General features: G+C 44.4%; 1 protein-coding gene across 8 annotated transcripts in view; it reads left to right on the plus strand.

The window, feature by feature from the left end:
- Positions 1-27,624, plus strand: part of SLC23A2 (solute carrier family 23 member 2) — a 128,397-nt gene that overhangs the window by 87,971 nt on the left and 12,802 nt on the right. For all 8 annotated transcript variants that reach the window (XM_046679713.1, XM_046679709.1, XM_046679708.1 and 5 more), the window contains 7 exons: positions 1,813-1,901; positions 2,907-2,977; positions 3,950-4,131; positions 19,148-19,268; positions 19,778-19,934; positions 23,526-23,673; positions 24,815-24,920. In XM_046679713.1, the coding sequence (XP_046535669.1) occupies positions 1,813-1,901; positions 2,907-2,977; positions 3,950-4,131; positions 19,148-19,268; positions 19,778-19,934; positions 23,526-23,673; positions 24,815-24,920 (874 nt within the window). The remainder of the gene's footprint in view (positions 1-1,812; positions 1,902-2,906; positions 2,978-3,949; positions 4,132-19,147; positions 19,269-19,777; positions 19,935-23,525; positions 23,674-24,814; positions 24,921-27,624) is intronic.

Here is a 27,624-nt window from a genome sequence, read left to right on the forward strand (position 1 = left end):
CTTTCCCACATCCGATGAGTCGCCAGTGCAGTGTTGATTGCAGCCTTCCTTGGGACTGGATCTCTGAATGCAGCCCGTATGACGTTCTCTAGGATGCATTGCTGGAAATTGGAAATGATAGTAAAACAGATAGATGCCATTTGGACCACTTGAGATGGCATCCATTCCTAATGAGGTGCTGGCCTCCCTTTACCCTTTTAGCACATTTCTGAAAAATTGTGCTGAAGGAATTTTTGTAAATGAAACAGTGTTTTTTCCCTTTGATACACGTTCCAACTCCAGGTGACCTTCACTTCCACTTGTGACGATAGTATGCTCTGGGCTCCTCTGACAGGTAATTATAAATGGATGGTTGGTGGAGGGCATGCCCATGTGAGTGGCATCCGGTCTGTACTGTGTGGCCTGCCTCCGTGTCTTAAAGCCAGCATCCTGCCTACTCTCAGTTGATTTCGTTGCATGATTAAAATGGCCAGGAGAACAAAAGAATCTTGACCCTCATCTGGCTCGGAATGGTGTGTGCCAGCTCTGGACTCATAAAGCAGCTGCTTGTCCTTCAACTAGACCCCCTCCCTGTCGCAGTCCAGTTCCTGTTTCATTCAGGGCAAGATGCACTGTCAGCTCAGAGGAGAGCAGGCTGAGTCCCCGACTGCTGGCCAGGACAGTGATACAAGGCTACTTGTGGGTATTGGAGAAGGATCTGGACGTCTGGGAGTTCCCAGTCCTGCAAACAGAGGGAGCCAGTTTTATATTTTACCCTGAAAGTAATGTTAAAAAAAGTTATTGAGGAGCTGGCCAAGTGACGTGGTGGTTGAGTTTGCGCACTCCGCTTCAGCAGCTTGGGGTTCGCAGGTTCCGATCCTGGGCATGGACCTACACACCACTCATCAAGCCGTGCTGTGGTGGTGTCCCACATACAAAGTGGAAGAAGATTGGTACAGATGTTAGCTCAGGTACAGTCTTCCTCGCCAAAAAACGAATAGTTATTGGGTTCTCATGGTAGCCCATGAAACCACCTTAATACAACTGTAGCTGCAATGCTGTGCATTTCCAATAAAAGTCCAAATCTTTTGAATTTGAGTAGCTCCAGTGTTCATAAAGTCATTATGAAGTACCTAAAATAAAATTGAATGATGGCATTTGAGGATGTCTGCATCTAGTTTGAGGATATAGACAGGAAATTTAACCAAGAGTCTGTAAGCTTTTTGGGTCCTTTAAAAACAAGAGTTAGAATACTTTTGAGTGTTTTTTATGAGTAAGCAGTATATTGTATCTCCTCTTAATTTGTAACGTAACAGCTTTCCTTTTCCTTAATAGGTCTAGATCACTAACGTGACTTTAATGCTTATCTTCTGTGATTTAGGGCAGTTTTTGACTTATAAAATGGAACAACAGAGGGAGATAGATTTGTTCCCCATGGTAACTGATAAGACTTTGAAAGGGAGGAGGAGGGTGGGAAGATCGAGGACATACAGTGGTGTTTAATAAGGAGCTCACCAGCTCAGCAGGACAGAGTCCCGCAAATGCCTGACATCCCCCACTTGCAAGGGGAAAGGTGGTGATGGCAGGGGCTGGGGTTGGGGTGCCCACCCTGGGGCTGTCTGCGGGGAGAGCCGCAGGAGGGGAGGACGGAGAGGCCAGCGGCCCCGGCTGCATGGCAGAGGCGATCTTTGCAGATGGGGCTCTTTCTTCCAGGTGTGTCTGCATTTGCTCATGTGCTGTTTGTCTGTGGAAAAGACTGTTAAGCTGTCAAATAGTGAACTACCTCGGTAGTTCCTGACGCCGTGATCATGGTTTTGGTCTCGTTTCTTTTAGGTTACCCCTGTTTCAGGCCAGTGCTTTTGCATTTCTGGCCCCTGCTCGAGCCATCCTGTCTTTAGATAAATGGAAATGTAACACCACAGGTAATTGCAGCTATTTCCACGTATGTCATTGGGGGCCTTTGATGCAGGTGATAAAAGGGAGGCCTGGACGTGCTGCCCCTTAGCAGCGGTAAATCCTTTCTGGACTTAGGCACGGAACACGCAAACCAACAAACAGCTTAGAATGCTCCAATCCGTGGATCATGTTCCTGTCTCTCTCTCTGTCCACTCGTGCATCCCTAACCCCAGAGCAAGTAAGGACCAGAAAGGACCTCATTTCTCTATGCTAATGAAATTGATAAACATGGGAACAGATTAGAAAAGTATTTGTGCTATTTTTCTGCCTCTTTCTTTCAGTGGATTTTGCGAACCACCAGTAATCACTCTCTTTGCTGCGTCAGCATCCCTTCTCTGAACATCTCTGCTTTTTAAGGATCTGGCTGCTTTGATTTTCTGCAAATGACTTTCATCCCCCCTCCTCCCCGTAGTGATTGCAAAGATCCTTAAATAACCCGATAAGGTCAGGAAAAGATCAGATAGGGGATTTGAGAAAATCAGACCTGTTGTACTCTCAAAATACTGTTACATTTTTAGGTTCTAGGAGCAAAGTTTTTCAGCCTTCATTTCCTTCCTTGCTCCTAGGAGTTACTTTGTGACCACTGATTTGATTTAGGAACTGGAAAAGGCCCTCTGTTTTATCTAGGTTTTTAAAACATCAGTCAGGCAACCTTGCTATTGGGCTTTTCAGTTAGCTGCTTGCAAAGGTTGGTCTTTGTGTGAGGCTGGCACTAGCAGTGTGCATCACTGCTTCAGTCAGCTTTTGACAAGCTGGGAGCTCTCAGTCGAGGAATAGCTCTGGTTAAGTTAGCGTGGGGGACTGCCCCGTTCAGTATGGTAAGCCGTACTGTCGCAACTTGAATTTCAGGGATGCGTGTTGATATACTTAAAACAGGGAGGAAATTCTTCTTAAAAAGAGTAAATTGACTATGTCCTGTGAAACATCAGTGTCACTCCAAGAAAAATTTTGTTTTTGTTTTTGTTTTCAAGATGTTTCAGTTGCCAATGGAACAGCAGAACTGTTACACACAGAGCACATCTGGTATCCCCGAATACGCGAGGTAAAGGAGGAGTGCTGCCTGCTCGTGGCTTCTTTGTGTTTCTTCTCAGCTTCACTGTTGGTAGTGCCTAAGAAATTGCAGTTGCTTATACTAAGCCCTCCTTTTCTTTTTCAACTACTGACATGTTTATTTCTGTTTTTAAACTGGATTTGGATGACATTACTATAAAATGAAGCATGCAGAAATGCTCTGTGCAGTCAGAGAGTATTGTTCTCGCCCTTGTTTCCCTCTTTCTTTCTCCCCCTTTCCTCCCATGCACCCACAGACCTGCCCACCTACACCCTCAAGCACCTTCCAGCGTAACCAGCTGAGGGATGTGGCGCCCTTGGACCGACCTTCAGAGGCTTGTCGACAGGCAGCAGAACTGTTCATTCCGGCCTCAGTGTTTGCCTCCATCTGTGGAAGGAGTTAAAGATCCTTGTCTACTATGATGCATTTGAACAGAACAGGGTTCGGGAGTCTTCCGACCTCAAGAAGAGCTGACAGTTTATCCAGAGCTTTCAAAACCTATAAGATCACTCACCGTTAGTTCCGAATTTGCACAGATACGGTTGTTGTGCACAATAGAAACATTCCTGTGGAATTTTTATCAATAGCACTATCTTTTAAATGTCCTGCAGGGGCTAACTTTTTAAAGTCAAGAGTCTTTGTACTGCGGTGTTCCTCTGAGGCTGGTTTTGAATGTCTTAAGTGAGAATTAGATCTGTCTCCTTTCTCAGTGGAAAAGGCAAGTTAGCTTTCTGTCCGGTGCCCTTGTTTGTAATCCTTTCACATCAGTCAGGTCGTCCTCAGGTCATGCCCCAGTCACACCTACTGGTTTCTTTTGGGGTTCCCCAGGAATTTTCCACCTCTATGATGCCTGTTGTATAATAACTTGATGCCTTGCAGAAGTGTCAGTTGTGGTTGCAGGTGACAGTGGGGTGCGTGATGTACAAGCGGCTCACTCTCATGTCTGTGCCTCTCTTGTTCCAGATCCAGGGAGCCATCATCATGTCCTCATTGATAGAAGTGGTCATCGGCCTCCTGGGCCTGCCTGGGGCTCTGCTGAAATACATCGGGCCCCTGACCATCACGCCCACGGTGGCCCTCATTGGCCTCTCTGGTTTCCAGGCGGCAGGAGAGAGAGCGGGAAAGCACTGGGGCATCGCCATGCTGTAAGTCTTCTCAGACCGCCCGGAAGTGGGCAGTGAAAATCTCCCCTCTGCCCACTACCGAGGGACAGCCTCTCTCAGCACTTACACAAACTTTAGGAGGCCTTTTAAGTAAGAGTAGTCTGACAGTTTCAACTTCAGTGCTTCATGCCAGGGAATTATTGAAGGGCCTTTTAGACCTGGAGGTTGGGAAGTGCCATGCAGTCAAGTATTCCAAAGACTGGTTTGCCAGTGATGTGTAGAGGGAGGGTTGTAAGGTTTTGTTTTTTTTCCGAAGTAATTTTATTGGGATTATAATGGATTATAACTGCATAATTTCAGGTGTACATTATTCTTTATCAGTTCCTGAATACACTTAATCATGCTCACCCCCAGTAGTCCAATTTTTATCCATCACCATACATATGTGCCCCTTTCTCCCCTCCCCCTCTGGTAACCACTAACGTGTTCTCTTTATCTGTATATTTGTTAGCTTCCGCATATGAGTGAAATCATGAAGTATTTGTCTTTGTCTGGCTTATTTCGCTTAATATCATACCCTCAAGGTCCATCCACGTTGTTGAAAATGAGACAATTTTCTCCTTTTTTATGGCTGAGTAGTATTCCATTGTATATACACACCACGTCATCTTTATCCTTTCATCTATAAATGGACACTTGGGTTGATTCCACATCTTGGCTATTGTGAATAATGCTGCAATGAACATAGGGGTGCATAAGTCTCTTTGGATCATTGATTTCAAGTTCTTTGGATGAATACCCAGTAGTGGGATAGCTGGATCATATGGTATTTCTGTTTTTAGTTTTTTCAGAAATCTCCATACTATTTTCCATAGTGGCTGCATCAGTTTGCATTCCCACCAGCAGTGTATGAGTGTTCCCTTTTCTCTACATCCTCTCCAACATTTGTTGTTTTTTGTCTTGGTAATTATAGCCATTTTGACTGGTGTAAGATGATATCTCGTTTTGACTTGCATTTCCCCAATAATTAGTGATGTTGAGCATCGTTTCATGTGTCTGTTGGCCATCTGTATATCTTCCTTGGAAAAATATCTTTTCATATCCTCTGCCCATTTTTTGATCAGGTTGTTTTTTGTTGTTGTTGTTGAGTTGTATGAGTTCTTTATGTGTTTTGGAGAACAACCCCTTGTCTGATCAATGGTTTGCAAATATTTTCTCCCAGTTGGTGGGTTGTCTTTCTGTTTTTTTCCTGGTTTCCTTTGCTTTGCAGAAGCTCTTTGGTCTGATGTAGTCCCATTTGTTAACTTTTTCTTTTGTTTCCCTTGCCCGAGTAGACATGGTATTTGAAAAGATGTGGCTAAGACCAGTGTCAAAGAGTGTACTGCCTACACTCTAGGAGGTTTATGGTTTCAGGTGTTAGGTTCAAATCTTTAATATATTTAGAGTTAATTTTTGTGTATGGTGCAAGATAATGGCCTACTTTCATTCTTTTGCGTGTTGCTGTCCAGTTTTCCCAACACCATTTATTAAAGAGACTTTTCTTTCTCCATTGTATGTTCTTGGCTCCTTTGTCACAGATTAACTGTCCATAGATATGTGGTTTTATTTCTAGGCTTTCAGTTCTGATCCATTGATCTGTTTGCTTTTGTGCCAGTACCATGTTGTTTGATTACTATAGCTTTGTTGTATGTTTCGAAGTCAGGGATTGTGATGGCTCCAGCTTTGTTCTTTTTTCTCAAGATTGCTTTGGCTATTCAGGGTCTTTTGTTGTTCCATATAAATTTTAGGATTCTTTGTTCTATTTCTGTGGAGAATGTCATTGGGATTTTTATTGGGATTGCATTGGATCTGTAGATTGCTTTAGGTAGTATGGACATTTTAACTATGTTTATTCTTCTTACCCATGAACATGGAGTATCTTTCCATTTCTTTATGTCTTCTTTAATTTCTTTCAATAATGTCTTATATTTTTCACTGTACAGGCCTTTCACCTCTTTGGTTAAGTTTATTCCTAGGTACTTTATTCTTTTTGTTGTGATTGTAAATGGGATTGTATTCTTGATTTCTCTTTCTGCTAGTTCGTTGTTAGTGTATAGGAATGCAATTGACTTTTTAAAATTGATTTTGTACCCTGAAACTTTGCTGTAGTTGTTAATTATCTCTAATAGTTTTCTAGTGGATTCTTTAGGGTTTTCTGTATTTAGAATCATGTCATCTGCAAATAGCGAAAGTTTCACTTCTTCTTTCCAAATTAGATTCCGTTTATTTTCATTTTCTTGCCTAATTGCTCTGGCCAGTATCTCCACTACTGTGTTGAATAGGAGTGGTGAGAATGGGCACCCTTGTCTTGTTCCTGTTTTCAGAGGGATGACTTTCAGTTTTTCACCATTAAATATAATGTTGGCTGTGGCTTTGTCATATGTGGCCTTTATTATGTTGAGGTACTTTCCTTCTATACCCATTTTATTGAGAGTTTTTATCATAAGTGGGTGTTGGATCTTGTCAAATGCTTTCTCTGCATCTGTTGAGATGATCATGTGATTCTTATTCCTCATTTTGTTTATGTGGTGTATCACATTGATTGATTTGCGGATCTTGAACCATGCCTGCATCCCTGGAATAAATCCCACTTGATCATGGTGTACAGTCCTTTTAATGTATTGCTATATTTGGTTTGCCAATATTTTGTTGAGGACTTTTGCATCTAAGTTCATCAGTGATATTGGCCTGTAGTTTTCTTTCTTCGTGTTGTCCTTGTCTGATTTTGGTATCAGGGTGATGTTGGCCTCATAGAATGTGTTAGGAAGTGTTCCATCTTCTTCAATTTTTCGGAGTAGTTTGAGAAGGATAGGTACTAAATCATCTTTCAGTGTGTGGTAGAATTCTCCAGAGAAGCCATCTGGTCCTGGACTTTTGTTTTTTGGGAAGTTTTTGATTACTGTTTCCATCTCTGTACTTGTGATTGGTCTATTCAGATTCTCTATTTCTTCTTGATTCATTTTTGGAAGGTTGTATGAGTCTAGGAATTCATCAGTTTCTTCTAGGTTATTGAATTTGTGGGCATATAGTTTTTCATAGCATTCTCTTATAAGCTTTTGTATTTCTGCAGTATCTGTTGTAATTTCTCCTCTTTCATTTCTAATTTTAGTTATTTGAGCCTTCTCTCTTTTTTTCTTGGTGAATCTGGCTGAAGGTTTGTCAGTTTTATCTTCTCAAAGAACCAGCTCTTAGTTTCATTAGTCTTTTCTACTGTGGTTTTAGTCTCTATTTCATTTATTTCTGCTCTGATTTTTGTTATTTTCCTCCTTCTTCTGACTCTGGGCTTTGTCTAGCTCTGTTAGGTGCATTTTTTTTCTTTTTGAGATTTTATTTTTTCTTTTTCTCCCCAAAACCGCCTGGTACATAGTTGTGTATTTTTAGTTGTGGGTCCTTCTAGTTGTGGTATGTGGGATGCCGTCTCAACATGGCCTGATGAACAGTGCCATGTCCATGCCCAGGATTCAAACTGGTGAAACCCTGGGCCACTGAAGCGGAGTGCATGAACTTAACCACTCGGCCACAGGGCTGGCCCCATGTTAGCTGCATTTTAAGATTAATGATTTGAGATTTTTCTTGCTTGTTGAGGTGGGCCTGTATTGCTATGAAATTCCCTCTTATGATTGCTTTGGCTGCATCCCATAAGAGCTGGTATGTTGTATTTTCATTTTTGTTTGTCTCCAGGTATTTTTTAGTTTCCCCGTTGATTTCTTCAGTGATCCATCAGTGGTTCAACAATAGCATGTTTTTAGTGTCCACATATTTCTGACTTTCCTAGTTTTGTTCTTGTTGATTTCTAGCTGCATAGCATTGCGGTCAGCAAAGATGGTTGGGGTGATTTCAGTCTTCTTAAATTTATTGAGGCTTGCATTGTTTCCCAACATATGGTCTTTCTTGGAGAATGATCCATGTGCACTTGAGAAGAATGTATATTCTGCTGGTTTTGGATGGAGTGTTCTCTATATATCTATTAAGTCCATCTGATCAAGTGTTTCATTTAAATCTATTATTTTGTTGTTGACTTTCTGTCTGGTTGATGTGTCCATTGATGTAAGTGAGGTCTTAAGCTCCCCTACTATTATTGTGTTGCTTTTAATTTCTTGTTTTAGCTCTGTTAATCCTTGATTTATGTCTTTGATGCCCCTTTGTTAGGTGCATATATATTAATAAGTGTTATGTCATTTTGGTGGAATGTCCATTTTATCATTATATACTGCCCCTCTTTGTCTCTCATTGTCTTTTCTAACTTGAAATCTGCTTTGTCTGAAAAAAGTTTGGCAACGCCTACTTTCTTTTCGTGGCCGTTAGCTTGTCTTCCATCCCTTCACTCTAAGCCTGTGTTTGTCTTTGGAGCAGAGATGTGTTTCCTGGAGGCAGCATATTGTTGGGTCTTATTTTTTAATCCATCCAGCTACTCTGTGTCTTTTGATTGGAGAATTCAATCCATTTACATTTAGAGGGATTATTGGTATATGAGGGCTTAATGTTGCCATTTTATCTCTTGTTTTCTGGTTGTTTTATGTTTCCATTATTTCTTTTCCTTTGTATTTCTGACTGTCATTTCATTTGGTGGTTTTCTGAGGGAGATTTCTCAGTTTTGTCTCTTTTTGTGAATTGTGGTGCTGCTCTGATTTTTCGTTTAGTGGTTACCATGAGGATTGTATGAAAGATATTGGAGATCAGATAAGCCATTTTCTTATAACCTCTTATCTCCATTAATCTAAGCAGCTTCCTTCTCTTTCCTCTCCCCTTCTGAATCATTGCTGTTACAAATTGTTCTGTTTTTAGTTTTGTGAGTTTGTGGCTAAGTTGAAGTGTTCATCATTATTTTTGATGCTTTCTTTCCCTTTCTCTTCTAAGTTGTAATTGAGTCTTTACCTCCATATTTTAGTAGAGAGCTGCTGGTTTCTGATCATGTCTGTCTATTTATCTCCTTGCTCAGGGCTTTGGGGACCTTTGCCTTTTAGTTGCCAGTGTGAGGGCATCTTTAATGATTTCTTGTAGGGGAGGTCTAGTGGCAATGAACTCCCTCAGCTTTTGTTTATCTGAGAAAGCTTTTATTTCTCTATCATATCTGAAGGATAGTTTCACTGGATAGAGTTTGTCTCAGTATTTTGAGTATATCATTCCTTTCTCTCCCAGCCTGTAGGATTTCTGCTGAGCTATCCACCAAAAGCCTAATAGGGTTTCCTTTGTAGGTTATTTTCTTCTGCCTTACTGCTCGTAATATTTTTTATTTATCATTAACTTTTGCCATTTTTACTATTATATGTGTTGGTGAAGGTTTTTTAGCATTGATGAAGTTTGGCATTCTGTTGGCTTCATTTGTGTGTAAATCTGGAAATGTCCCCAAGTTTGGGAAGTTCTCAGCAATTATTTCTTTGAACAAGCTCTCTGCTCCTTTCTCCCTCTCTTCTCCCTCTGGAATACCTATAATCCTTATGTTGCTTTTCCTAATTGAGTCAGATATTTCTTGAAGAATTCCTTCATTTTTTTAAAATGTTAATTCTATCTCCTCCTCCACCTGTAGAATTTCTACCTTTTTATCCTCTAGAAGACTAATTCTTTCCACCATAATATCAGTTCTATTTCTTAATGATCCTAGATTATTTTTTATTTCACTAATTGTGTTTTTCATAGCCAGAATTTCTGCTTGATTTTTTTTTATAGCTTCAGTCTCTTTGGTGAAGAAGAGATTCATTTGATTGCGGAGCTCCTTGAATTGTCTTTTCGTGTTTTCTTGTAAGTTGTTGAGTTTCCTGATGACAACTATTTTGAATTCTTTCATTTAGGTTGTAAATTTTTGTGTCTTCAGTGTTGGTTTCTGGAGAATTGTCATTTTCCTTCTGGTCTGAGTTGTTGCTGCAGTTTCTCCTTGTGTTTGACGAACTAATCTTTTGTCGGGGCATTTGTGGTATTCTTAGGATGCAGATTCCCCCTGTTACTGCTAGGGGGAAGCAGGAGCAGAGTTTCTGGCCCCACCCCATCTGCTGGAAGCTGTGGGGATATTGTGGGTGCTTGCCCCAGCCTGGGGTGCTTTGAGTTGCTTGTGTGGACTGTCCTTGACAGGCAGGGCTTCCTCTCTGGGCTAGGGCCACTCTTTGGTGCCTCAGGGGCACTCTGAGCTCCCCCTCCCCACCAGAAAGTGATCACCAGTAGGCTAAAAGCTACTGCTGCCGCCTCTTCCCACAGCCACTCAGGACATGTTCCCTCTTTGGGGGCTCAGCAGCACTATGAGTGCTCACTTGCGGGTCTGGGCTGTGTTTGCCCCACCCAAAGATCTGCTGCAGTCTCTGCTTGAGGTCTGCAGGATGGCTGTACTTGGTGGGTGGGGCTTCCTCATTAGGACCTCAGCTAGGGCTGCTCCTTGGCGGCACAGGGGCATGGTGGGCTCCCCCTCCCCATCAGGAAAGTGAACCTGAGTGGGCTCAAAGCTGCCACTGCCTTTTCCCACAGCCGCCCAGGACACGTTCCCTCTTCGGGGGCTCAGCAGCACTATGAGTGCTCACTGCAGCCTGGGGTGTGCTTGCCCCAGTGCGTAGATCAGCTGCCATCTCTGTTTACAGTCTGTGGGGCTGCTGTGCTTGGTGGGCGAGGCTTCCTCACGGGACTGAGCTAGGACCATGCCTTGGCAGCACAGGAGCTTGGTGGGCTCCCCCTCCCCACTAGAAGAACGACCATGCTGTGGCCTAAGGATTACCGCCACCTCCTCCTATGGCCACCCTGGTGCATGTTCCCACTTTCTGGGTGCTTTGACCAGCCTGGAAAGCATTCGTGTGCATGCGCAGGGCTGCCGGGGGAGAGCAAGACGTGCTCACCTCTCTCTGCCAATTCCTGGGTGGCCAGTCCATCCACCCTCAAATGCATAGCTGTGTGTGTCTCTCAGATGCCCTGTTGTGCTGTGTAGGCTTCCTCCATTGGTCAGTGAATGTCCATTTAGTTGTTCTTCAAAAAGGGGAGAGACAAAGGGAACTGCCCACTCCTCTATGTTGCTGATGTCACTCTATAAGGTTTTTAACTTTGAGAAGGGAGTAAGGTGGTCGCACCATTAGATCTTAAGTTTTTTTTTTTTCTGGGAAAGATTCGCCCTAAGCTAATGTCTATTGCCAATCTTCATCTCTCTTTTTTGCCCCCCTCAAAGTATACGGTTGTACATTCTAGTTGTAAGTCCTTCTAGTTCTTCTGTGTGAGTCGCCACCACAGCATGGCTACTGACAAACAAGTGGTGTGGTTCTGTGCCTGGGAAATGAACCTGGGCTGCCGGAGTGGAGTGTGCTGAATTGAATTGCTAGGCCATCAGGGCTGGCTCAGCTCTTAACTGTTGAGGTTGTGCCAAGTATCGTGCACATGAGTTGAAATATCTGAGAAGTCACATCTTTTAGATGAGACTCAAAAATACCTCCAGACTGGCAGGAGACAGAGATGCTGTGGGAGGATGTGTTGGCATTGAAGGTCACATGGTTCCCCAGGCCAGTCAGAGCTCTGACACCTGTAGGGGGTTGTGGTTCCTGCCAGAGCCCTGTTTGTCAGTGCTGGTCCCTGTGCACAGTACTGCAAGTCCATTAAAGATGTCATTTACCCCTTTCAGTAATGTCAGTAAAGACATCAAGGACTTTGATAATATTGTGAGATTATTAGAGCCACAGAATTCTGTGTACCAGAAATAGAACCCACATTCTCTTTTTGTGACTGTAGAGCGTAGTAAAAGTTGATCATATCATAGAGAAATGCTCCCAAGACTCTTGAATTTTACTGACCAGTAGAATTTCTAAAACAAATGAAAACAAACAGGATTCCCAATTGTTTTTGTTTTGCTTTGTGAAATATTCTGTGGTTGTTCAATAACAGGCAGCCCTTCCTGAGCCTGTGCATCACAGCTTTACATTTGCATGTGATGAACTAAGGTGGGTGCAGAGTTATCCCTGTTCAGCAGCTAAAGAAACTGAGCCACAAAGATGCAAAGTTAGTTGCCCAGCATCATACAGCTAGTCAGTGGCTGGGATGGTTTTCAAAACCCGAATAGTCTGACTATAACTTAACCATAACATTCTTGCCTCTTTCTGTGTTAAAAACACTATGTACAAATAAAGTGAATCCTTGCATCATCATAATGCATATATCCTTACAAATTAAGGTATGTGAAAATATTCAGGATGGTTCTTAATTTTCTCCTTTCACCAAAGGTTGGTCAGTATTCTCCATACCAGTTTGGGTGTGTAGAAGACATGTAAGAATATTCATTCAGTGAAATGCAATAAGTTCTCAAAAGGACAGATTATATTTACCATCATACAGTAAACTTAGAAACCAGTAAAAAAAAAGGGTGAACAAACCTCTAAACTGCTTAGAAGCTAAAAAACCACCGTTATAAATAACTCATAGTCAGAGAGGAAATTGAAACTTCCAATTGCTGATGATTTAGAAAATAATGATGATAATAGCACTAATCACACTGACAGAGCAGTCCGAGTTTTTCTCGAGAAAATTCATAACCTGAAAGACTAATGAAGTAGATGAAGAGCTTGTCTCCAGAAACTAGAAAAACAGGATAAAAAATGAGCCCAATGAAAGCAGGGGGCAAGAATGAATAAAGATAGGAAAAATCTGAAATAAATAAAAGTGGTATATCCAAAAGCTGGGCCCTTGGAGAATAATGTGTGGACAGACTTCTGGCAAGGCTCATTAAGGCGAGAAGGGAACGCACGCACAAATGGAGGGATAAAACCACAGATCCAGAGAGGATGAGTTAATTCTATGCTCCCTGCCCCCAATTAAAAAAAAATTAATAAAATGGATGGTTTTCAGAAAAGCATAAGTAACCAAAGGGACTCCTTCTCCCCCAACCTCTGAAGTCAGGGCTCCTCAGAACGTGGTCCTGGGCTGCCTCCTCGACGTGCTCTTCCCCGGGAGACCTCATCCAGGCCGTGGGGCCAGCAAACATCTGTTATGCTGGTGACTTCCCCATAAACCCGCAGCCAGACCTCTGAACTTCAGCCTTGGATCCAGCCCCTGACTTGCCCTCTCCATTTGCTGTTATACAAGACATCTCAAACTTCAGAGGAAGAAAGCTCCAAACTTTTGATTCCTTCCTTGCCCCCCAAACCAGTTCCTTGTCCTGTTGTCCTCTTTTTGGTCAAGGCACAACCGCACGCTCAGTTGCTTAAACCAGGAACCCTGCAGTTGTTCTCGATTCTTCGCTTTCCCTCATCCCCGACGTACCACCTGTCAATCTGTCCTACCTCCAGAACAGGTCCTGTCTTCACTGCCACCACCCTCAACAAGCCTCACCTTCAGCCATAGCTTCTGAACTGGTCTCCAGCTTCTCTTTTGCTCCCTTCCTCTCCATTCTCAGTCTGGTCAAGTACTTGGCCATTATCTCTTCCAGGCCTCCTCTTCTGCCACCTTCTTTTGAAACTCCAATTAGACACATGCTAGAGTTCTGGAAGCTTGTAGGTCTTCTCACTGTCGCGATGTCTGAAACCTCACCTGCTGCCCCTTGGTGCTCCATTTACACCTTGGGCTGGGCACTCAGGGCCTTTTCGCTCTGGAACCTTGGGGTCAGAGGTGAGAAGTGATCTTCTCAGATGCCTTCCTCTCCCCTATTCCTGCACATCTCTTTCTGGAATTTCTAGAATGTTGGACCTCCTGAGCTCTTCTTCTCCTTTCCCTTCCTGTTTTCCATCTCTTTCCCGTCTTTTCTCTCTGTTCATGGGAATTTTCCTCAGCTTTATCTGAATTCTTCTCTCAAGCTCTTCATTTTTGCTCTCACGTTTTTTAGTTTCCAAGAGCTCTTGTTTTGTTCTTGGGTTGTCAGCTCTGTGAGGGCAGGGCCTTGGCTCTGTGCGGGTTGCCTTGGCACCACCGGCACCCACCGTACCATCTGCCACAGAGCAGACGTTCTGTAAGTACGTTGTGAATACATGAGGGGAGGAGCAGGAGGTGTGAGTACACCCGTGACCACGGGAAAGGTCAAGAAGGACATCGAAGGACTTACATTCCTAAGAGAAGCCCTGGGCTCCGTTGGTTATACAGTTGAGTGTATTATATCTTCAAGGAAGAGAGAACTCCTACACTGTTTAAACTGTTCTGGAGCTTTGAGAAAGAAGGGAAACTTCCCAGTCAATTTCATCTCAGTGACATTTCCTAACAGAACTAATACAAAAGGGAGACCATGGATCCACTGTTTCCTTACCGGGGTTGTGTAAAACCCTGAGCCGAGTTCATATGTGTTCAGGTAACAGCGTGCTTAATAAAGCTCAGCATGCTTCTCTACTGTGAGGCTCCTTGCAATCTGTTAAAATGCTAGTGTGCAGAAGACTCTTTTCAGAAAAGGGCTTTAGTATCCAGCTCTGCACACGCTTATTCTTTTAGTGCCACGTTTGTAAACGTATCTGGGAAGAATGGTCCTTGGAACGTGGTTTGGGAATATGCTGCTATGGATAATATAATAAAAGAACAAGGCATTATGTGTGATTTCAAGAACTCAAGGATGATTAAATATTAGAAAATTTACTGATAAAATCCATTATGGGTCAGTAGTGGATTTTATTAATAAAAATCATGATAACAATTTAAAAAAATCAATCAAATACAACCTAGATGCCTACTGCAAACTGTTAGCAATATGGGAATAAAAGGATCTTTCATGGGGCCGGCCTGGTGGCACAGCAGTTAGGTTTGCACATTCTGCTTCGGTGGCCTGGGGTTTGCTGGTTTGGATCCTGGGTGTGGACAGGGCACCTCTTGGCAAGCCATGCTGTGGTAGGTGGCCCACATGTAAAGTAGAGGAAGATGGGCATGGATGTTAGCTCAGGGCCAGTCTTCCTCAGCAAAAAGAGGAGGATTGGCAGCAGATGTTAGCTCAGGGCTAATCTTCCTCCAAAAAAAAGGATCTTTCATGACTGAGATTTTTAAATGCCTCATACTTTAATGATGAAAGACGTAAATCAGGCCTGCCTATTGAAATCAGAAACTGATTTAAGATAATACGTGTTTATCACTGGTACCATTTAAAGTCATTCTGGATAACCAATGCATAAGACAAGAAAATAAAATAATATGAATCAATACCAGAAAGGCTAGGGAGAAGGGAATGGTGACTCGCCCTTACAAGAATGAAAATAGGCTCCAAAGCTTAGTAACAATACTGTGGTCCTGGGACAGGATAGGCATTGGTAGAGCAGAACAGGAGGGACAGAAATAGAACCAAGAAAAGAATTCACGTTTAGTATCTGATGGCAGTCGTATTTGAAATCAATGAGGAATGGAAGAATTGTGTAGGAAAAATTATTTGGAAAAAGTTAGATTTCTAGTTTATGTCAAATTACATTTCAATTAAATTAAAGACTTAAATATAGAAAATAAAACCATAAAAGTGCTAGAAGAAAACCTACATAAACATTTAATAAGACAGGGAAGATCTTCTGATATTGAAGAGAGAAAGATTGATAGATGTTATTTCTGATGTATTTGAAACTCACATCAAAAACCACTGAAACTAAATTATAAGTGAATCTGGGAAAATATTTACAACTAATTTCACAAGAAAGGCTGATGTTCCCAATTCATAGAGTTTCACTAATTAATATAAAGGAGAGAGAGTTCCAGTGGAGTAATGGTCAAAGGATATGATAAGAACAACCATGTAACAAAAAAAAGGAAATACAGATAGCCAGTTAGTGTATAGAAAGGGTCCTCCTCCCCAGTCATCACAATGCACACTCGTCCCGTTAGCAGGGCAGGTGCTGGTGGTGCATCAGCTTGTACACATGGGTTCCTAAGTCGCTCCAATACAGTTGGCATTTAGAGACAGGTTCTCAGAGGAGGTGAATGTAGCAACATTTCTAACACAGGCATTGGTCCTCAATGAGAACTGATTTTTTTCTTGAAAAAACTTATTTTTTGTTTATTTTTCTCATGGATAATTTCAAACCTATTCCAAAGTAGAGAGAATAGTGTAATGACCCCCCCCCCATATCATCACCAAAGACTCAAATCTTATTTTATCTGTATCCCCAAAAACATTTAAATTCTAGGCGTTTGAAGTTTAACAGTAATTAAACAGGGAAATGTAAAGTAAAATAGTAGTCCCACTTACCACCATCCCTCAAAAAAATCTTCTCATGATTAACTAGTGAAAATTTAATATTTATCCTTCCATATTCTTTTATCGTTTATGCATAAATACAAATATATGCACATAGCTTTACCATTATGTTATTTTATAATTTGTTTTTCACCCCAGCAATTTGTCGGGCTCACCTTTCCAAGACAATGTGTTTGGATCTATTTCATTCTTTGTAAAACTGCACAATGTTAAATATTATGAAATAGTCTAATTTATTAAACCATCCCCCAATTGATTGAATGTTGTTTCAAGTTTTTGCTGTTGCAAACAATGCTGAAATACGTGTCCTGAGAGGTTCATATGTGAAGAAGGAATATTAAAGTAAATGATGATACAGTTTTTTAAATTGATGAAATTAGTAGAGATTTCAAAGTATCGTGGGACCCTGGGTGATGGGAAGTAACAAATGAATGTTCTTAGTCTCCGGGTAGGATTGTAAATTCACTCATCCTTTTTGAATGTATTTGGCAGTTTGTATCAGAAGCTTTCTAATAAGGTATTTATTGTTTGATCCGTTCTAGTCCTGGGAACTTGTCATAGGGAGATATGCAGACAGGTGCCAGGGAGAGGCGCTCCTTCGCGGCTGTTTATCTTGCTCCCAGTGTCATACCGTATGAGAATTGTTAAACAAGTTGTGTGATACATCCATGAGATGGAATGCTTAGAGCACTATGATAAGGATGCAGACCTGTCTGTTGAGGTCATGGCATTAGTAGGGGCGACAAGCTGGTTGGGAAGCAGCATGTAAGGTATGATTCCGGCTTGCGTCAGATGATGGCCTGTTTGTGCTCTGAGGGCAAGGATGACATCAGTCCGTCCTGTCTCCCTCTCTAACCCCCGTGCCCGGGACTCAATGATACCCTATAAATATCCAGGGAGTAGAAGCCATTCAGAATCGATAGACCAGAATGTGACATGGTTGTCACTCAGTGGTGGGATAAGTGATCTTTAGGATTTTGTCTTTTTGCTTATCTGCCTTTTATAATTTCCCTACATTTTAGTGTGTATTGCTTGCGTAATATTTGTAAGGTAAAAGAGAGGTCAGCAAGCAAGTGAGATATAAATGTGAGGTGGAGAGAGCCAGCTGTGGTGGACAGAACCCTGGCCTGAGAATCTGGGGCTCAGATCTTTGTCCCTTCTCTCCTTGGCCAAAGTGTGTGACCGTGGGCACATCCTCCACCTCTGAGCCTCTGCTCCTGCCTCTCTGCCATGGAGCTTCCTGCCCTACCTGGACCACAGGTGTATTTGAGGATAAACATAAATTAGAAGTAGATGGATTTTAGAGTGGGAAGAAGATGGAGCATTCATCTGTCCAGTCTGCTCATTTAAATTGTGCTGCCAGATTTGGGCCTGAGATTTGGGTGTCCTTCCTCGAATTCTCTATGTCCCCATCCCCTTTTAAACATGCTTTGAGAAGTGACCACCACAACGCAGGTGTAACTGTCAGGTGGAGTGTTACCTGAAATAATGACAACAATAATACAGACTTTGGACCTTTTTGGATCTCATAGTGTACACTTTGAAGTAAGTTAGCGTTTTTTAAAATAGGAGAATTTTATGTTGCTCTAAGTTTAAAATAAACCAGTTTTAGTATCTCTCATGGCCCTGTGATTTTTTTGTTAAACTTCACCATCCCGGGGGCATTGGAATAACTTGGGCACTATGTATATTTTGAACCTGCAACTGATGCCGGCCTGGTGACTTTGTGGCAGGGCAGAGACCTCCGTCACCAGGTCAGCGAAGCGCCTGAATAGGTGGGGAGATGGTGGAGCAGCACAGGCCTGTGTCCAGCCAGCTGCAGTCCGCACCTCGTTAGGCATGAGGCAGTGAAGCCGCACCTGATCGGCTGTGAATGGGGCTGATAATTCCATCCCAGCAGCTGGAACCGTGCCCAGGAGCAAGGAAGCTTGGCTTTGGCTGAGAACCCACTCTTCTGCCAGCTCTGCCTCGGGTTGTCAGTGAAAGAGTGAGTCCCTATGGGTGGTGAAACCCATTGTTGTACGCCTTTATTGTTTCACTGCTGGGAAACCATCCCACGCCTGCCACGCGGGGCACCAGACGGATGAGGACCTGTCGGGTCCCCCCACAGGGAAGTCACTTGATGTGGCAGCCTCCGGCAGGGCTCAGTGCAGCTGGGTCAGGACCGTGGAGCTCGGGTAGAGGGACTTCTCAGCCAGCCTGGGCATTCTCGCCCCTTGACCAGTGTGGCGAGGAAGTTCAGAGCCCAGGCCGCAGATCTAGACCCCTTCACATAGTGAATGACACACAGAAACCTCTCAGATTATTATTATTGTTGAATTGTACTGTATATAGCTTTACTTTTTTGCTTTTTAAAAGTAATTTATGCTCTTTATAAGTAAATCAGAAAATAGAGAAAAGCAGGAAAAAAGTCACAAATCCCTTGGCCACCTGAAGCCAATCCTTGTGAGCATTTTGAAGCCCGTCCTCACCTGTTTGTGCACATGTGTGTGTGTGTGTGTGAGTGTGTGTACAGGCACCTTGTGCGGTAGCTGCTTGCTTTCTAGTTAATTCGTAGTTGTAATTGTACTATGCGGGAGGTTGTGTCTGGCGTCTTGACTTTGCCCTGACATAGTGAGCTTTCCTGTCAGCGTGTATGTTCTTTGGGTTTTCTTATTCTACTTAGGAAAATCTGGCCAAAGCATTTACATGGCAGTTTCATTTCAATATCAAGAAATGCTAAGAAAAAGTTCTAATAGCTTTCCAAAAATGGAATTTCCACAAGATAGGATTTCCCAAATAATAAAGAGAACCAGCAGCTCTCTAGAGAAATTAGTTGGATGAACACGTGGTCGTTTTTGCCATTGAAGCTTTGAGTATTACTTTAAAACACAGACGTACAACCTTTAACCTGGTGTATTTTCTTTCTCTCCTCAGGACAATTTTCCTAGTTTTACTGTTTTCTCAGTATGCCAGAAATGTTAAATTTCCTCTCCCAATTTACAAATCCAAGAAAGGATGGACTGCATACAAGTTACAGCTTTTCAAAATGTTCCCTGTGAGTAGTCACCTTTTTTTTTCCCTGACAATATTGCCTTTGGTTCATATATAAAACGTTTTGGAAAAGGAGGGTTTTAAGCAGGTCCTCCTGAGGGACCATGTCTGTGTCCCTCAGGGTATTAATGACCACCCACACCGTCCTGGACTTAAAGTTTAAAAGCAGTGGAGGGTCCGATTCTGAAATCCTTCTAGCCGATTAGAGGAGGGCACTGATTGTCCTTGGGACTGAGGGAGGTCTGACTGCACGTGGCTTCTGCAGGCGCGTTGTCTCTGTTTCTTGTTTTACTTTCCACACGTAGGCTTAAAGTAACTACCTACATAAAACTGCTCTCTAAATGTGCTTCATTCAAGGGGCAGGTTTTCAGTAGATCCGTTATATGTCTTTTCTGCAAAGTACTGATGCGGGTGGCTTCTGGGGCGTGATATTCAGACCGTAGGAAGGCATGTGTTTTGCCAACAACTGCCACCTCTGTGGGCCTGACAGAGCTTTTCCTGTGACCACTTCAGATCATCCTGGCCATCCTTGTATCCTGGCTGCTCTGCTTCATCTTCACGGTGACAGATGTCTTCCCTCCTGACAGCACGAAGTACGGCTTCTACGCTCGGACGGATGCCAGGCAGGGCGTGCTCCTGGTAGCCCCGTGGTTTAAGGTCCCGTACCCATGTAAGTGTTCTGGTGGCCAGAGGGGTCAGGAGCCCATGAGGGGCTGATTTAGAGGAGCTGAAAGTTGACAGAAGGTTCTGCAGCAGGAAAGGCCTTCTTTGTCCAGAATGTCCCCTGGAGCTCTTAGTATTCTGGTCCTCAGAAGATTCAGCAGCGAAAAGGGAGGCCCTATCCTTGGAGGGCCATAATTAACACACACAGACTAACCAGCTTCCTTCTCAGATTAAGTGGTTAGTTCTTTGGGTTCCACTAGGAGGAAATCCTGGACGAGGCGTCTCTTGTCTCTTGTCAGGTTTGAGGTCTAGTGGCTGGGATTGAGGGCAGCTGCCCAGCCACCAGGCGGAGCAGATGGGAGTGGGAGGGGCCTGAAGATTGGCAAGCACACTGTTTGAGCAGGATGCAATTTGTGTAATCTTTTAATGGGTAGCTATAATCTTTTTTTTTTAATTTGGCCCTAGCTTTCAGAGGTAGGTTGATATTCACAAATGGATGGAAGATGGATCCTAAGTTCTAGTCTGTGTTGGGTAACTTCACAAAGTTGGGGATAGTCCCCAGCCGACGTATCGCTTGGATCCATGTGTTGTACTTCCTACACCCACTCCCCCAAAGTGACTTGTGTGAACCCAGGGTTATTAATGCTTGGTTGTTCTATTGTGAAGACTCTGGTCCCGGCATTTGAGTTTTTTGTTAGATTTAAAGCCTGAGCTTCATCAGATTGTGCCAATTCATTCCTCTGCTTAGCAGTCCCGTTTTCACATTTTATAATGACAAGGAGAAAAAGCAGGAAAAGCCTAGAATATTAAGATTGAGTCAAAGACAGCTGTTCTAAGCATGTTAAATGACAGCCACGTTGGCAGGTGTTCCTTCTGTTCTTGCACTAACAAACACTTTAAAAAGTTTAGTCTTTCTAAAATAACATTCTCATCAGATCATGTGGTCTAAGTGTGTATTTATGTATACCTATCCTTTTTCCAAAAAAAAAAATGCATGGTTTCTGAACATGTATATAATCTGGGATACAGTGAGATTAAGAGTCAGCTGGCGAGGCCGTCAGGAGGAGGCAGGGGAGGTCAGGGAGGACGGAGCCCCCAGGCGTGTGCTGGGTGGTCTCTCTGCTTTTGCACGCGGCTCCCAAGATGCGCACAAATAGGAACACGGGGTAGGGGAGGGCTGTCCGAGAGAAGCAGCTGTGCCTGTGACGAGGGAGATCTCCCCCAGGGCCATGGGGCCCATGCGTGAGGAAGCATCACCGAGTGGACAGGACACTTGGCATTGTGATGGCAGTGAGTGCTGCCAGCTCTTCTTCAGACAGCCCTTAACTTCCACCTCCTGCCCTACTGCCAAGACTCCCCTAGGTAAAGAGACACCCCCAGAGGGCCAGAGAACATAGCCTTACGGACTCTGACGGTTTGGCTTAATTCAGAGACAGGTTTTCTAATATCTAGAGCTGGGGTTCTCAGTCTTCAGTTAGCTAAGAGTTACCTGGATTGATTGTTAAAATACAGATTTTTGGACCCAAAACGTCAATAGTGCCAAGGTTAAGAAACCCTGCTATAAGGTAACAACATAAATTAAAGGTTCCAGTTAAAGGGAGAGATAAAATAACAGTTAAGATAGAAGGATGGAAGCCAACAAGGTTCTTAATATATCTCTTTAATCTGAAGGAAAAGGGATCAAAAACTTAGAAGATTACAAATTTAAGAATGCTGAAGTAGGGGCTGGCCCGGTGGTGTAGTGTTAAGTTCGCACACTCGACTTCAGCAGCCTGGGGTTCACAGGTTCAGATCCCGGGCACAGACCTACACACCGCTCATCAAGCCATGCTGTTTCAGCGTCCCATGTACAAAAAGTAGAGGAAGGTTGGCACAGATATTAGCTCAGGGACAATCTTCCTCACCAAAAAAAAAAAGTTGAAGTAGATGGAATAAAGATTTTAAAAATCAAAATTAAGGACTTCAGCCAGAAGGGAAAAAATAAGAAAACAGTAAGAGTAAAGAGACTAAGAAAATAAAAGGCAATTTCTGAAAAGTGATCAAAGGCAAAATAAAATAAGAATCCCTCCCCCCAAAGCAAGACACTTAAATGAAACCACAATACTACATCAGTAACAAGGTAAATATATAAAAGATTATTTAGAAAATATCAAATATTGCTTGATAAATCATCTGCGTGAGAAAAGTCTCTCCCTAACCAACCCAGAGAGGAGATGTTGACCAAGCCTGTTGCTGGTGGGCAGAGAGCATGCCAAGCCGTTGCCCGTAGTTGTGCAACTTGACCCTGACCACCGGCTGCCCCGTGTCCTCTGCCTCCTCTGTCTGCTCCCACGGGATAAAGGGGCCCCAGGCCGGAGCAGTTCTGCCTTCACACACATTCCAGGCATCTTCTGCACATCTTACTTCAGGGGTCTTCTTTCTCTTCCCCCTTACCTATGAGGCAGAGGCCAGGCCCCCTCTGTGTGGCTTGTCGAGCCCCTCTTGCACCTGCCTGCCCCAGGCTGCACCCACCTCTGCTGAGCAGCAGCCCATTCCTGCCCGATTCTGATGATCTGCTGATGCTCAGGCCACTGCCCACCAAGACGTCCCCTCCCCTCAGCTCCCCACCTCCAGACCCTCTCTGGACAGGGACCACACCTCTTCCTGCCTCGTAACTTGTATGCCTTGTGCCCCAATGTGGGTTGCCTTCATTAAGTCTAACTGTTACCCTTTCCTAGATCTTTCTGTGATCTGTTCCCCCAGCCGCTGCACAAGAGACCATTTTATCCATCCTCCTTTTCCCACTGTGCTTATACTTAGTGGCTCTGTTATAACTAATGGTTCAAGGCAAGAAGGTTTAGGTACTTTATCAAAGAAGTCTATTCGTTGTAACAGAGAAAGTTCCTCGTGCTATTTTTATTAAATAACAACTATAGCTTTCGATGTCCAAATAGAGATTTTTTTCTTTAAAGATATATCTAATGAAGAATTAGCTACATCCAGATACTCAAAATGAAGCTACCTTGGGACTTCTCTTTGTTTTCTTAAAGGAAACTATTTAATTTGCCTTAACATGGTTTACTAAAAAAAAAAGGTGCTGATATAACAATAGAGAAGGGTTATCTATACCTTGTGCCATGTTTACTGTTGGGATTTAAATTTAGCTGGTGACCTTTCACTGCTTTTTCATTGGATGCCCCCTCTGGGCAAGAGCACCATTATTTTGTTCCATGCTTTGCACAGCCAAAAATCCTCCTCCTAGAGATTTCTGTCCCAGCACAGCAGGCTGTGCTAACCTGTCATTTAGTAGACACTGAATGTGGCTTCGAAGCAGGAAGAGCAGCACTTGCCTCTTCCAGCCAAACAGTTTCTCCTTTTAAATAAAGACGTAGAGCAGACCGGTCCTGGTTATGGCGTCTTCATCTGACTCAGGAACTGCTCGCAGGCAACTAGTGCAGCGATGACTTAGGTTTAAAAATAAGCGAGGAGTTGTCACAAGCTGCAGAATCTGAGTGGATCCTGTCGAGTCCCCTGACGTACCAAATGACTCAGCGTCCCGACCACTGCCTGCCTGGCTCAGAAAGCGTGCGAGGATTTCATGTTTGTTTTCCTTCCTCAGTCCAGTGGGGACTGCCCACCGTCTCTGCAGCTGGCGTCATCGGCATGCTCAGCGCGGTGGTCGCCAGCATTATCGAGTCCATCGGGGACTACTACGCCTGTGCCAGGCTGTCCTGCGCCCCACCGCCTCCCATCCATGCTATAAACAGGTGCGTCCTGAGCGAACAGCTCCTCCTCGGGCCCAGCGCTTCCAGCCTGGCTCTCTGGTTTGGATAGTCTTGGGGAAGAAACCAAGAGCGTCGCCATGAAGGCAGCCGAGCCTCAGGGCTCTCCGTTTGCTATTTGTCTTTGGACAAGTCGCTGTCCTCATTTTGCTCTCGTTTCCCTCATCCGTAACACAGAGCAGAATTCCCAGCCTTCCTTCCTCATAGTGACAGTCACATGAGACATTCTCTGAGACCACTCCAAACCTTAAACTCATCAAAACAAGAGCCAGACACCGCCCTGTTCTCTGCTTCGTTTGGGGTCATCGATATGTGTCCCTCTGATTTCCCAACTGTTCTAGGGGGTAGATGCTGTGTCATCTGTTCATAATTAGAACTCATACAGAGACAAGAAGAGCAGGAACCAATCAAGTCTGCAGAATCTAGATGTTTAGGGGCTGTGGGGTTTGTGTTCTCAACACACTGGGCTTTAGTTTCCGGGTGCCGGGAGCGAATTGGAGGCTGCAGAGAAGGAAAAACAGCTCAGGTTGTCCCCCCCTCTCCCAGCCAACTGCCGCCCTTCAGGAAGCGATTGTGTGTGATGAGATCCAGTGGGGCTGGTGTCTTAGCATCTCTTGCATTGTCTGTTAGGGTTTACATTCCTGATTCCTCGCCTTTCTCTAGTGGAGCTGTTGCGTATGGTTACGTTACTTATATATTTATTCTTTAAAAAGTTCCAATGTTTACAAAATTACAAAGCATTTCCTTCCTGATGAAACTATATATTCATAGCAAAGGGATCAAATCAATGGACAGCCTGTGTTTGTCTTAGATCCCAACAAGTGGCTCTGTTTTCTGGCTAAAATCTTTAATTTGGAATGATTTTCTGAACACCTGTGTCTAATGTGCAGCATAGAGAGGTGTTTCTCAAAGTTGAATAGGCGTGAAGGATGCCGTTCACAATTCAGGCTCTGCTTCGGCAGGTCTGGAATGGGGCCTGAGATTCTGCATTGCTAACTCTCCCGGGGAATGTGAAGGCTGCAGGCCTGTGGGCCCTGCCTTTGGGTCGCAACAGTTTAGAGCAAATTTCAGAGTGTTTCCCCCATTGAATGAATGTTTTTCTTTCCCCCGTTCCTTTACGTTTTAGGGGGATTTTCGTGGAGGGTCTCTCCTGTGTTCTGGATGGCATATTTGGTACTGGGAATGGCTCTACTTCATCCAGTCCCAACATTGGAGTTTTGGGAATTACTAAGGTACAAATATTTTTCTAATTAAATGGTTGGGCCTCTAAGCATTGATCCATCTCATTGACTGGTCTGACCACCGTGAGTTCCAAAGGGAACGTCTCCGATTCTGAGATCATCTCCCCCATCTCCCTTTTTGCATTGATGGGTTTTTGAAATGCCGGTGGAGGTCTCTCCTCCCCTGGCTGGCTCGGGGAGGCAGGCATTCAGGTGCTATCATTCCTCCATGAGCTCTACAAATTTGTATTAAGCACCGACCCTTTGCCAGGAGACTTCTAGGCAGACGGGATACATCAGTGAATAAAAAGAAAACTCTCCCCAGCCTCGTAGAGTTCACGATCTAGCAGGGAAGACAAGCGATGAACAGAACACAGGGCAGGGCGGGGGCGGGGGGGGGTCAGGAGTGAGGGTGGGTAAGTGTTAGATAGGGTCAGGCTAAGCCTCCTTGAGAGGATGACCTTGAGCAAAGGCCTGGAGGAGGCGAGGGAGGGAGCTGTATAGGTACCTGGGGAATGGGCATTCTGACAGGGGGACGGCCAGTGCAAAGCCCTGTCATGGGAGCAGGCTGGCATGTTGCAGATCAGCAAGGAGGCCAGTGGGGCAGGATCAGATGAAGTCCCCCAGGTCACGTGGGCCCCGTAGGCTGCCAGAGGCCAAGTGGAAGCGGGTGCCCTAGGGTGTGACTCCATCTGTTTTTTGGGTAAGGATCACTGTGGCTGCTATGATGAGTGTAGCCCATGGAGGGCAGGGGAGGAGGTGGAAACCAGACCAGCTGGGAGACGGTGGGACTAGTTCTACGTGAGAGATGGTACTACTCGTTACAGAAAAAAATCGATCTTACGATAAAGAATTAACATGGTTTTTAAACCTTAGCAGCAGAGTCCTTCTCTTTCAGATGAAGTCTCTTGTGGAGTTACTGGATAAAGCAAGCCCCAGTGAGCTGCTCAGGTTGAGCAGGGCCTGGGCCCAAGTCCTGCTCGTTTGCTCTCCTCCCCACCCGACTCCACACAGACACCTGACCCTGGGGCTGCCCCACGCCACAGTCCAGCTTCCTGTAAGAAGGAACCTGCTCCTGGGGTTTTCAGATTTGTTACTAGCAAATAAACTTTATACCCCAGTTGCCTTGGACCAACGTGTGCCGTTCGCCAGGGTGTGCTGCTTGACCCCAGCCATTGTATACTGTGCAGCTAGACTGTTAGAACTGGGTCGCCCTCCGGGATTGCCTGTGTGAGTCGCAGGTCTCCCTCACCCGTGCGCTGTATTCTGAGACCTTGGGGGTGAGCCGGAGCCTTCTAGAACTGTTCGACCTCTGTAAAATTATTCTCTGTAAAGTCCTTCCCCCGGCTGTCTACAAGATTCTATATCCAGATAAAAAGAAACCAGATACTAAGTTTGGTTAATCTGGACTGCAAATCCAGGTGGGAGGGAGCAGGGCACGCATGGTGCATGCCTGACATGTTAGTTGGTTCTCCTGTAAGTTGGCAGGCCCATCGCAGAGCTCAGCCTCAGGTGTGCAGATTGGCCCCAACTGCTGCCTGTTGCTCCTGGCACATAGCCAGTGAGGGCTGCCTGATGGGCACGTCCTCCAGGATCCCTGGGGAGAAGCAGATGCTGAGCACGTGGGCACCAAGTGGGGCATAAACCGTGACCCTTTATCCAGTTTGCTACCATGAACTGTAGACATATAACTAACCCAAAATAACATACTAGTAAAATTGTAGTAGATGGTGCGACTCTTAGGGGAAAACAGTGTAACAAGCCCGTTCGCTTTCCACGCCCCTTTAAAACACGCCCTCCTTTAAGTTATCCAGGGTCTCTGTGAGGAGTAAGTAGTGTTGCAGGGTGAGGTGCCCTTCCAAAACAGGACTAAGGTGGTTTGGGGAATAATTACCTTCATTACAATTTGAATGGTGCCAATGGATTCTGAAGAGGTGCCCTGCCAGCACTATTTAATGAACTAATTGATCTTTTCTCTGAATCCCTTTTGTTCACTCCCCCCAGGCAAAGACATCATCTGTTCAAGGACAGTGTCCTCTTTGGAATCGGTTTTCTTTGTTCTGACTGCCATGGGGGTCAGGGGTCAGGGTCGTTGAGCTGCCTTGGGGTGGGGAAGTGGGACTCAGCCGACATGTCTGCCGCTGACGGGAGGCCACTGTAGGTGGAGGTGTGAGTTCTGGGCTGTCTTCTGCCCCAGACTTGGGACAAGTCCCTTCTCTGAGTAGAACTCAGGTCTGAAATCCGACGATTCTAGGTCTCCATCTGTGCTGTCCAGTACGGTAGTCAGTAGCTACATGTGGCTATTTAAGTTGAAATAAGTTAAAATGAAAAACTCAGTTCCTCAGTCACACCAGCCGTGTTTCAAGGGCTCAGTGGTCATGGGTGGCTGACAGCACAGATACAGAACGTTTCCCTAGCTGTAGAAAGTTCTATGTGACACGTTGGTCTGGGTCGTTGTATTAGACGTCGGGCGTATGGAAGGAGGGTGGTCTTGGCTCTTCCGCAGACTCTGCCTCCATTCCTGGCCTAGTATTTGCTGTCTTTTGTCGAGTTACGGCATTCCACGTACCTGGAAATTCTAGCCTGTTTGAGCAAGAGTTGAGCTGCCCCTGCCGCCGCGTGTTCTGAAGTGCTGAAGGGTTGGCGTCCACGTGCGGGACATCCCTGCTGAGTGTGTTCCAACGTCCGGCCCACAGGGAAGGGCGCTGTGACATGG

Source organism: Equus quagga, chromosome 12, assembly GCF_021613505.1.
Source record: "Equus quagga isolate Etosha38 chromosome 12, UCLA_HA_Equagga_1.0, whole genome shotgun sequence".
Taxonomy (NCBI): Eukaryota; Metazoa; Chordata; class Mammalia; order Perissodactyla; family Equidae; genus Equus; species Equus quagga.